An 11,935-nucleotide genomic window follows, 5' to 3' on the forward strand; every position below is an offset into this window, starting at 1 on the left:
CCGTGAATAAAAGTCATTGCTAAATGATGACGAAGAAGTAGCCATAGAAAAAGAGCGCTTTGTAACCCTTTCAAATTAAGTTTTTTTGAATAACCTAAGTAGTACAGAGCTGATCATAAAAACTAGTGTGGGCAAGTGGCATTATGTATTTGAAGTTTGGCTGTTTAAACATTTTCTTGTGGTTGTGTGAAATGCCAGCAATACAAATAATTATCAGGAAGTTCCAGGCATTGTGGGTGCAAAATACACAGCTGGAAATTATGTTATGCAGGTGAAGTGCCTTCTCTTCAGTAATGAAGAGGTCTGAAAAGAGCTTCATCGAAGAAGATGTCTCCACTGTCGAGATTTGGGGCTGTTCTTGTCTGTGCCTGTTCAGCATACATTGCAGAGCACAAGTATGTGTCGAGTTTTCTCAGATCTGTTTTTTTTCACCTCTGCATTGAGATCAGTGTGTTGCAATGTCTGCTTTGGACCAGAACGTTGATGGCATGTATTGGCATTCCCCTATTCAAAATAACGTGTGTGTCTCTTCTCAATAGGTCATCATCAGATAGTGCCAGTTTCATGCTCAGAAAGAAGCAGTGCTTATATACAGGGGTGTCTCGGCTGGCCTCGGAACCCTTACTGAACTAGCGAGGAATCTGAGACTTCCTGTACTAGAATGCTTATAAGGAGCGTATGAATCCGAAGCAATCAACCAATTTTCTTTTTCTTGTTAGTGGTGGTTGGAACATTTCTCCTGTCATTTCTAAAATTTCGTGGTGATTTTTAGCAAGAATCATTAACACGTTTTCTTATAGCCAAGACGCAAAAAATGCAACGTTGACAGCACAACACACAGGGTGGAAGAAAAAGGGAAACCCGCACCCTCATACCACGATTGAGTGCAGAGCTGGCTGCTCAACTTCAAGGCTACAAAGCAACAGCGAGCACAGTGGCATAGCCTCAGCTCAGCTGCTTTCTCTCTCTCCCTCTAGTTCCCTCCCCACTCTTTCTCGAGTCACTAGAGACCCCCTTCAATGCAGCCAGGCTTTAAGTAATGCCAATATGAAGTAATGGTCTACAGGGCAGCATTCTAAGGTGATATTACAGCATGAGAACAATGCTTTTATTCTTTTTTCCTCTAGTATCCATCTCCCATGGCACTCCTCATAGACACTCATAGTAGAAGGATAACGATGTCAAGCTTCTGCAGTAATGCCGGTGTCACATGGCACTCCTCAGAGACTGGTCCAGCAAATACGTTTTATTTCACTTGATGAAAAGAATATGAATGGTGTTATATAGTGCAGCTATGAATGCACCTCAAAGATGAGAAACATTATTTGGACTTGAAGCTTGGCAGCTTCTCTTCTGTGGCCTCTCACTGTATAACGAAAGTAAAAACAGCGCTAATTTTTACACAAACCACACAGAAAGAACAGACAGGAGAGCGCCCGTCCTCTCTGTTCTTTCTGTGTTGTTTATGTAAACATTAGCGCTGTTTTTACTTTTGTTACACAATGTTACACCAACTAGTCCAGCAAGAGGTACTGTTAAATGAACTTTTCACTGCAGTTGCAAGATTTTTACTGCCTCTAGATCTGAGTGGAAAATAAGCACCGTCTACTGCAAACTAATTCAAGGTCTGTTGAATTATAGCCTGTGCACAAAAAAGCTAAAAGTGCTAAATGAAAAAAGGTGAATGTTCACCATAAATTGTTACCTCTGTGATTATCTTGGTCAGTTCTGATTTTTTTTTGCCATTTCACTTGCTTGGTGATGACACTGTGCAAGTTCAGTGAATATACTTGCTCTGTTACACTTACAGGAAATTAGGAGCTTGTAGTGACCTGTTTGATTCAGCCTTTCGGCATGCTACCTGATATCATAGTTCAACAAAGCTTGAAAGAAACTGCATATACTATGGACACCAGATGTTTGCTTGCGTCTTTTTTCAAGTGCCTTAGACATTAATGTGTAGGCGCGGACAGAAGTAAACGAAGCGCGCCGCACAAGAAAGAACTGCTTTTCAGCGCCGCCTAGCAAAACCACACGTAAGCTCAAAATCGCGACACGCATATGCATGCCCCCTACCAGCGCAACTCTCATTGCTCCGCTCGCCTCTCATTCGGCCATAGTCAGGGTCACGCTGATGATGGTTATGATCAGATGGTTGCGCCCTTAGTAGCGAGCGGGCATTTCGGAGCGCACAGACCGCTGCCTTGAAGCCAAAAATCCCGCGGGGGCGACGCTATCATTATTTCGTTTCATCTGTGACAGCTGTGGCGCGTTTCCATTGCAAATAGCGCGCGTCTTTCGAACTTTAGTTGCTTCTGGGATTCATTTCCATCTCGCTATAGACCAAATAAACTCAAAAGCACTCGATCCACCACCGCAGTTTCGGGATCTTTTATACAGTTACCGTTCATTTTCGGCTTGCTCCTACGAGGAACCGACGGAGCGGCAAAGCATGCGCCCTGTGTGTCTGTACTGCACCACAGTGCTCCTGCATTGGAACCTCGCCTAGGAGGTCAGCTTAAAAGGAAATGAAACCGCCGCTCTTGGCGCTTTTTGCAGCGCGATCCAGTGTCTCAAGGATAGTGACTGCTTCCAAATGTGCTGGATGCAGCTGTTGGGTTTTCACACCTATATTCTCAAACAGACCAATGTCTATATGTGAACGGTAGCTGTGAAGTAATACAGCTCGTACAGAAGAGTTTGGATCACTTGCTGGGTTCTGTCGTGGCTCATACTCTGATTAGTGGGCGATCACGGATACTTACATGCCGAATTTCGCACGCGGGGCACGCAACAGTGACGCACTGCTGCCGCGGCATTCATGTGGGTGAGACAGCGGGTGCTTGTAGTCATCCTAAGATCCAAAGGTGCATGCAAAGTGATTACCATGAGCTCTGCTTCGCACATGACAGCGCGATACGCAGCGCACTGCCTCAGTGGTGATAAGAGCAGGATCCATTATAGGGGCAGTTTGTTTCGGCGGAGACAGGCAGGGTGCATACACTAGCGCTGCGTCAGCGCCTGGTAGGAACAAGGCGAATCATCAGTGATAACTGTAGAAAATTAACACAAAACTGCGGCAGTATGCCGAGTGTTTCGAGCGCGTTTGCTTGCGAGTGAGACGCAGCAGAGTCCCAGTGGCAGCAAAAGTTCGAAACATGCGGGTTGTTTGCGGCGCAAACATGCCTCCAGCTGTCTCAAACAAAGCGGCTTAATGGTAGAGCTGTCGCCGCGCAATTGGCCTTATCAAGACAGCGGTCTTTGTTTTCCGAAATGTTCGCTAGCTACACAAAGCACGACCATCCAATCATGATCATCATCAGCACGACACAGACGCCGGACGAATGCGAGGCAAGCGGAGCATTGAGAGGGTCGCGCCGGAAGCGGGCCTGCACATGCGCTTGGCGATTTCCAGCTCTCGTCTGGTTTGGCTAGGCGGCGCTGACACGCAGTTCTTGTGTGGCACGCTCTGTTTACTTCTGTCCGCACCTGTACATGGACCACCCCGTGATATTTGCTCTATGACTGGTAAATAATTTATAATTGTCTTTCTCTTTGTTGTTTCAGTATTATCAACCGAACGATGGCTGCGACGTGTAGTTGGTTTTCAGGTCATGGCAAAAGCAAGAAAACTGGTAATATAACTGCTGCTATGGCATTTGTTGTCATTCCAGCTATTGAAACAGGCTGTTTTAGGTGTTGTAGTGAATTAGAACTTCATATCAACATTTATATTGTAGCCTTTTCCATGCCTCAGCAGACCTAAAGGCCAACTAGGTATCACAGCCATCATTTGGCTGATAGAGCCTAAACAACATCAGAGAAGGAAATGGAATTATAAATTATTTAATGATAGGCAAATACCATTTGGGGATTCGTGTATTGTAATGTATAATGCAGCGTTTAAAAAAATATGTAACCAAAGTTGCATTTTTATAGTCCTTGAAACTTATTTTTTAGGTGTTTTCTATTTCACTGCTCTCAATTTGCAGAGGCAGCAGTGTTCAGTACTGCTTACCTTCTTTTTGTTGTTCTCTTTTCATTCATTGGTTGGGCCCTGTTTTCCTGTGTTATTTTGTGTTCTGTAATCGCATAGTGCATTCCTTCTTTTTTGTTTGTGCACCGCTTCAGTTCAGTGTTTTTTTGTGGCAGGCCTCATGACAGCTGGCCGCTTTCCTTTCATTTTTGCCTTCTCCTCTGACGGTGCGCATGGTACTAGACAAAATATAGTTTACTGAAAGGCTGAATTCTAAATTGTACAACATCATAAGGTGCCCTCTTCCTTTTTAGCACATGCCATTAATGGTGATGCCTACTGTTGCCAAGAATCTTACATTGACACAAATTTGTTTCACAAGTGCAGGGCATGCTTTGCTCTCATGTAGAGTTTGTGCATTTACAGTGTATAGCTTGTACATTGTCTCTTAGTTGGTGACTGACAGAGTGGCCTCATTGGTTGGCTTTTATATTATTATGAAGGTTAGAATTTGTTTTTCTCACTGCTGATGAGCTTTACAGGAGCTTATGATGCCTTCAACAGTAATGTCTTTTTTATTGCTTTAGTTAGGATACTGAGGCTCAAATGAGCGAGCATCTGAGACCAAAATACCAGTATAACTTCGTGCCGTTTGTCAGCTTTCTTTATGATGTGCATAACTGTTCAAGTAGGAAATAATTTCAGGTCTTAGTGGTCCTTCATTTTCTTTTGCTTTTCAGCCTTTATGCCAGATGTCAGATTTTGGAGGATAGTTTGTCACATCCTTCATCATTGAAGTAGGTAGCACAATGTACCAGCCGTGACAATTGGTCATTATAACTAAGCACCCCACCTTCCCTTTATGAGCACACCTAAGCTGAGATCTGATGGCAACTTTGATGAGTATTTACTCCTGAAGTTGTCTTGTTACAAGCATAATGTTACGGACCACTTTAAAATTTCCTTATGCTATTAGGTTCAAATCATGTTTTTGCTTGCTGTCAAACTCGCTCAACGGCACCTTCATTGTGAAAATTAGTATAACACTTGGAAAAGGCAGCCAGGTCCTTCATTGAATGTGAGTGGTGCACACTGGAATCCTGCTCCTGCAGCAAATCATGTGGGTCATATTGGAGGTTGTGTTAAAAAGTAATGAAGCATAGATATGAAAATGGTGATACACAGTTATTACCATTTTGTGGCCCTTGACCAATTTCTGTCTTTTAAAGGCACTGTACTAAAAAGAAACTGAAGTGCACTGGAGCCGCTGGAAACCTTTTGTGTGAAGAAAAGGCATAATGACTGTGCTCATGACAATTTCATGATTGTGCAAAATTTCAAAATGACCATTTTACTACTTCTTTATGAATATGTACTCTCTAGTGTCACATAAGGTGTAATGACAGAACTTGTCTCTAATTTTTCTTTGCACTTCAGTTTTGTTTCTATTTATATTTTGTATTTCTTACCATGAACAGCACAGGCCATGCACTTCTGTATTACTTTGTATAAGGAAACAGTGGCAAGTCAAGTGTCTGCGTGTGGGCCCCTCGTTGAACACTATTCTAAGGCACTAAGTTGTTTGCCTTGGACTCAATAGTTCATGCGCTTCTAGCTGAAAAAATAAGTAATGTTTCGTTCAATTTTGACAACAAGAACTTTGCTAACTAGGCAGCATGTTGAGGATACATTAGATTTACTGCAGGTCAACCGGCATTAGTGCCTTGCTTGACAAGGGCATGGGCAAGAGCTGCAATTAGAAAATTGCTCTTAGCAGTCACTGCGAAGCCGCCGCGGTGGCTGAGTGGTTATGGCACTCGGCTGCTGGCCCGAAAGACGCGAATTCAATCCCGGCCGCAGCGGTCAAATTTCGATGAAGGCGAAATTCTTGAGGCCCGTGTACTGTGCGGTGTCAGAGCACTCTAAAGAACCCCAGGTGGTCGATACTTCTGGAGCCCTTCATTACGGTGTCTCTCATAGCCATAGTCGCTTTGGGACGTTAAACCCATATAAACCAAACCAGTCACTGCGTGTTGATTTAAACACTGGCAGTGCTCCTACTATTTTTATTTTCAGTATTTGCTACCACACATACTAATCTGCGATTTTCAAGGATGAAGTCAATTCCTTTTCAATAATTGTGCAGTTAAAGTTGCATGTTCTAAAATTCGAAGCAAGCAGTTGCCTTTTGTACTTCACACTCCTATCAGAACTCACCACTATTGCATGACACCATCAACATCAAGGTGCAAGTCTTGTGTTGGTAATAAACGAAATGGTTTCTACTTTCTTGTTTCAACAGGCGTTAAAGCATACTGCTGTTGTTGCTGTGAAGCATACAAATACAATTATTATCATATTCCTGGCTGCAAGTATGGCTAAGAATTTTTATATGCGTGTTCTTTTTCCTTTAGGTGCATCTGAATTCAAGGTAGAGAAGGCAATGTATGACACCGTGAAGGGAATCCCAATGGATGCAGTATTTCACAAGAGAACTGCCATTCCCATCTGGTCAACAGAAGCAGTTGTACTATCCAGTTCCAGTGGCAAGTGCTCAGGAGGTGACAGCGGAAGGCAAGGAAAAGGTTCTCCACAAGGCTCAGAATAGAGGGCTGGGGTAGTCGGTTCTGGGAAGAATTATGAGACTTCATTCCAGCGCACAAAAATTATGTCCGGTGTCCGTGGTGTCTATCCTCTTCGTTCGTGTATTTTTGTGCGCTGTAGTGTGAAAAATGGATGCACTGAGAGGTAATTGCTAGCTGTAGCTGGATTTATCTCAGGGGCATATACTCACTCCATCAGTGTATGTGAGAATTACGACTCAGGTTTGTTAGTGGTTTATAATATGAAAGCGCCAAACAAAGGATAATGCCAGACATGCAAGACGTGATCAAATAATTGTAGATGTCTTCATGTGAAAGTTTATTTACAGGAGGTTAATTGATGGGTTCAGTTAGCTCGTGTGAGGATAAAAGCAGCTTAAAAGCCTAGGCTCTATGTTCAGTGCGGCAGTGCATAATCAGTGAAATTACTCATAATGAACAACTTTTAGTGAATATGTACTTCTCATGCCATGGAAACAGAAGATGAACGGTACTTAGCAGTCATTTGCCCTGAAGCTTGGATTTTAGCTACTGAGGCCTAAGTGATGCTGATTCAGTATAGGCATACGTGGGTGCCGCCACATTTGCCATCATGAATCCTCTTGTTGCCTCTACTTAACAACGAAAGTTTGTATGTTATAACTTGTAGCCATCACTGAAAGCATTTTGCATGAAAATAAGCTTGAATTGAATGCTAGCTGGCCTATTGTTTAACTATCAGATGCCATGATGGAAGTGATTGTTAGAGTCCATCATATAGCCCATAATGAACCCCTGTTTGCCCTTGCCTTCTCTGCTCTCTTGTCTAGCTGTTATGCATACAGTTTTACAAGTCATGTTCTAACTTCAGCTACTTCATTTTACATGTAAAAAGATTTTGGCTACTTTTTACTCGAGCATAGGTGTGCTTGAGCACTCTTTTGCTAGCTTTGCTGCATGCTTTGTAAAAATAGTTTGTAGCATTGAATATGACAAAGCATATCTTAGCCACTTTTTTTCACACTTAGCAGGGACGGCCCAGCGGGGCCTGTAGAGATTGCTCGAAGCGGTTGCAATATTTTGTTGCATACATGTTCGGAGGAATCATGCGACTAGTGAGTTACGTATATGTGTGGCAGTAAACATTGCTACTTTGGAAAAGGTGCCGGTCTGCCATACAATGTCAGCGAAGCCTAACGAACCCCACTTGGTCTAAACTAATTTGGAGCCCTGCACTACAGTGTCCTGAAGCCATTATTGTTTTCTGCCTTGCTGTGAGAAGCGGATCTTGCAAGTGATCTGCCTGCTTAGAACCAGTCAACTTGTTAAGCTTATTCACTTAACTCATAATCAACTCAGACATTTTTTATAAATGGAGCCTTAATGCTTGGATGCACCAAAAGAAGTGCATCTCACTGGAAGACAGGGCGTGCTAGGCACTATAGTGGGCAATGCACAGTACGCAGAATCTAGTGTGGGTTTTGTATGTGTGCAAGTGTCTGCAGGTACTCTGCAGTCAACTGCACCAGAGGCTCAGGATGTGCATAGCAAGCTATACCTAAACAAAACTCGTGCGCTCAGGCAGCTTTGGTTTTAATACATTCAGCAGGAAAAATAATCTGGCAGCTTTTTTTTGCGCTTCTGTTGGGGTTTTACCAGTGCCAGAGTTCATCGCATCTTGTTTAAGATTTCCTTTCGAATCATTAACATTCCACCCTTGTCATTTTGTATGTGGCATTCAGCTGAAAATAAATTTGCGCAGTCGGCTTTTTATGATTTGCTGCCACTTTTTTGGAAGAAATTAAGAGGAATGGTCTTCTAAATAGATGCAGCCAGCCATGCAGTGCTTTACAGTTCTGCACCCTGTGCGCATAAAGTCTCAATACATGGATTTTGTCACCCTGAAATATACTCGCATCAGATATTTTTTTTAGTCGAACTACATCTTGTCTCCTTTTTGTGCCCATCTTTATGGGCATCTTGTAATCATTGCTGTAATTCCTTAATTTCTTTTATTTTTGTTTTCTGCAGCAGTAGAATTTCCATATCAATTTATTTCTCTAGGCTACCAAGTATTAGTATCTCTGAGCCTGGTAATGAATCAAATTACCGAAGATGCTAGAGTGCTGTTGATTGTCTCAGAAAGCCTGACTGTGTTGGAAGGACTGTCATGCTCAATATCAGCTGCAATGCCAAAATGTGACGAATTCAGATTATGATGCAGGCGTACCCAACTGTATTGTAAATATATGCAGTTAGCTATGAATACAAAAGAAAAACACAACGCAATAATTCACACTTTCATTCACACAGTATGATGATGAACAGGGGCAAGGGAGGAGGGACCTCAAAGTGTTTTTCGGTGTCTTCCCTCTTGTCCATGTTCATCGTTGTACTGTGTGAATGAAAGTGTGAAATACTTGCTCATCCAGATACTGATTTCAAGCAAATTAATGCAAGTGGGCTGCTTTATGTGAGTAGCATTGATTTACTATAAAGCAGAAGTCAGTTGATTTACTGTAGAGGCATTGCGAGTCGTATTGAATGTGTACTGTATAATTGCACCACTGAGCTAAATTTAATAGCAGTATTTGCTGGTTGTCTTTGCACCGTGATTATTATTGTGTATTTCACACAAATTCGTGATTTTGTTCTGTTGTTCTTCAGGCATTGTGGCTACACAGCTGGAGTCAAGCTGCTATCAGGGAAATTCAACCTATTCGACTTTGCCAGAAAAGACGCACGCTATGATGCTTGGGGCCTCCATCTTGACTATACTGCCAATTTTGTCTACCAATGAAGCTAAGGACGCTTTTGTGCAAATGTGAGCATTTTTTTTTCTTTACGATACGTGCTTGCTCTTCGGCAAGAACAGAAATGATGTGGTTATGTGCATGCTCCAGTGTACAATCATGTGGAAAATTATGACGCTGCGAGTGTGTGCCATACTATGCCTAACTGCGTGCAGGTGCCATCTGATGAAATGCTCGTGCCATCAAGGCCGGCGCAGCGAGATTGATGGATGTTAGTGCACCTGACTCGACATCAGGAGTGCTTGCTGTTTTACACCATTTGGCATGCATTCGCTGGGATCTCTTAATTTTTCTCACGATAGTATGTCCAAACTCACAGCATCTCAATCAAGACATTCTACGGTATACCAACCACACCAAATCGGATGGTACATCGACCACACCAGGAAACACCAAACGAAACCACACCAGAGCCGGTATTAGACAACCGGGTCACAGCACAGAAAACCAGACCAGAACACACTAAAGCACACCACACTACGCCACATCAGGAGCCGTGTCTGAAAATCCTGGTCTGGTCGGAACACCAGACACGGTCACACCAGAACCCGTGTCTAAAAAAGCCAGTTTGGTGTAAACACCAGAAACGGGCGGGTGTTTTTTTTCGACTGGGTATATGGCATTTCTTTCAATTGTGCCTATGAACTACTGGCAACGTATTGATTCCTTTCAATATAATTTTGATGCATAGTGTTTTGTTCAGCTGTAGGTTAATTTGAGCCCTCTACATATGGTGAGTCCACTTCAGATTAAGTTGGGACCTCGAAATTGCCTCATGTTGCATTTGGATTTGTAGACCTGAAAGCTTCATTTTGTACCAGTGTATTTGAAAGAGAATTTGCTGTATATAATATCTAGCCTACTACAAGAAATTAGCACAAGCGTTAGCCTTGCTGTTCATAGTGGCAGCTGACGGTTATGTTCTTACATCACTCATTTAGCTCCAGACTACAATTTCGCCATGGTTCAAGGTGGCCTTAAAGTAATGGCTTCACTTTTTCCCCCTTGTCTTATTGTTTGGGAAGTGTATGCCATTGAGTCGTGCATAAAAGGAAGTTAATATGATGATGCAAAGATGGGCATTTAGAAGACAACAGAGAATTCTTTTATCATTAAGCTGAGTCACACCACTGTGATCATAGGTCTCTGAGTCCTCTGTATTATCCTGTTCTACATCCTTCTGATTTTTTGTTGACTTGCACATGGTTCCTCGAAGAGGGAGTCTTATGAATGGTTCAATGTATGGTTTTCATGGCATAGTTCGCTTTGTATAATCTGTATAATCTATTTCAGATCAAAAAGCTAGCACTCATTGGGAGTGAGCCAGCTGATGAGGCTACAAAACTTATTATGAAGACTAGTGAAGACTCCTGTGGCCCTTATGTACACATTGAAGAGGCGGGGCGAAAAAGAAGCATTTAAGAACCTTCGGCTGTACAGCGCAATTTTTGGTGAGTACATGTGAATCTTCTGAAGGTTATAGACACTTTGTGAACACACCATCTAATTGCAGGAAAAAGCTACTTTCAATCTGCCTGGTGTGGTTTTCAGCGCATCCGTTATCAATTACTGAGTAGCCGTCCAAATATAAAGGACTATAGGTACCAAATTTTTGCTTGTGCGTTTTTTTCTTTCAAACCATGCGTTAGACATTCTATACATGTACGACCACTAAATAATTTATTATTTATTTGCATAGTGGTGGTTCAAAAGTGCCAACACACACGGACCAAGAGACGAGACACACAAATCAGCACTGATCTTACAACTGATTTTTTTTATTAGGAAGAAGCACGTCATATATATATATACACACGGAAAAACAGCGCACATGTGCGATGTCAACAAGACTCCTAGTGCTAGTAAAAGGCAAAAACCGCTTTAAAAGCATGTGTGTATCTGCAGAACCGCTACCCACTATGTAGCATATTGACTTCTCGAAGCGATAATATAACAGATGATGTACTCACGCACCCATTACTTTTTCTGATAATATGAAACGCCTCAGCTACATCTCTAGTGGGCTGGTCAGAATGAGCGAACAAGACATCAGTATCGGTGCTAAAAAATTTTCTTTAGTGCTAAGATGCACAAGCTTAAAGTTCGTTTCCGGGCAAGCGTATTTGAGCACAATTCTTGGCAGTTGTTTGTGTCTATCTATCTTCGCAAACATTTGTCGTCACTTCGCGTAAAGGATCCGTTTCTCGTATCTACAGTGGACTCCTCTTAAACGGAACTTGAAGGGGATTCAAAGTGTTCCATTTATCAGAAGTTTCATTTAAGCAAAGCACACATATTTCATGTAGAAATATTTATTTACACTGCACCAGCCCTTACTGACCTGGGCGTGAAGAAAAAAAGGAATCAGTTGTGGTCTGTTTACATTCTTCAGTTGCTTTTTAACAAAGTAACTGCGCATATTTGAAAGGCTTTGCGAAAATTCTGCGCTCCCTTCACGTTCAAAGTACTGTAGCAAAAGTGCAACTGCATGCCTAGCTGCGCTGTCTGGCACCGCACTGGGCACAGGGTCCTCGCACTCATCACTGGAGGAAGAGTGGTCCTCG

General features: G+C 42.5%; 1 protein-coding gene across 2 annotated transcripts; it reads left to right on the top strand.

Annotated features, from left to right (window-relative positions):
* The first annotated feature begins 318 nt into the window (after window positions 1-318).
* Window positions 319-10,821, top strand: LOC144112021 (uncharacterized). 2 transcript variants are annotated; one of them, XM_077645098.1, is made up of 5 exons: window positions 319-395; window positions 3,568-3,635; window positions 6,391-6,561; window positions 9,226-9,382; window positions 10,665-10,821. In XM_077645098.1, exons 1-5 carry the CDS (start codon window positions 328-330, stop codon window positions 10,675-10,677), a joined length of 477 nt encoding a protein of 158 aa, XP_077501224.1. In that variant the 5' UTR covers window positions 319-327; the 3' UTR covers window positions 10,678-10,821. The 2 variants fall into 2 exon arrangements, with proteins under 2 accessions (XP_077501224.1, XP_077501225.1); XM_077645099.1 differs by having other exon boundaries at window positions 6,391-6,550; window positions 10,665-10,818.
* The last annotated feature ends 1,114 nt before the right edge of the window (window positions 10,822-11,935 follow it).

Source organism: Amblyomma americanum, unplaced genomic scaffold, assembly GCF_052857255.1.
Source record: "Amblyomma americanum isolate KBUSLIRL-KWMA unplaced genomic scaffold, ASM5285725v1 scaffold_29, whole genome shotgun sequence".
NCBI lineage: Eukaryota > Metazoa > Arthropoda > Arachnida > Ixodida > Ixodidae > Amblyomma > Amblyomma americanum.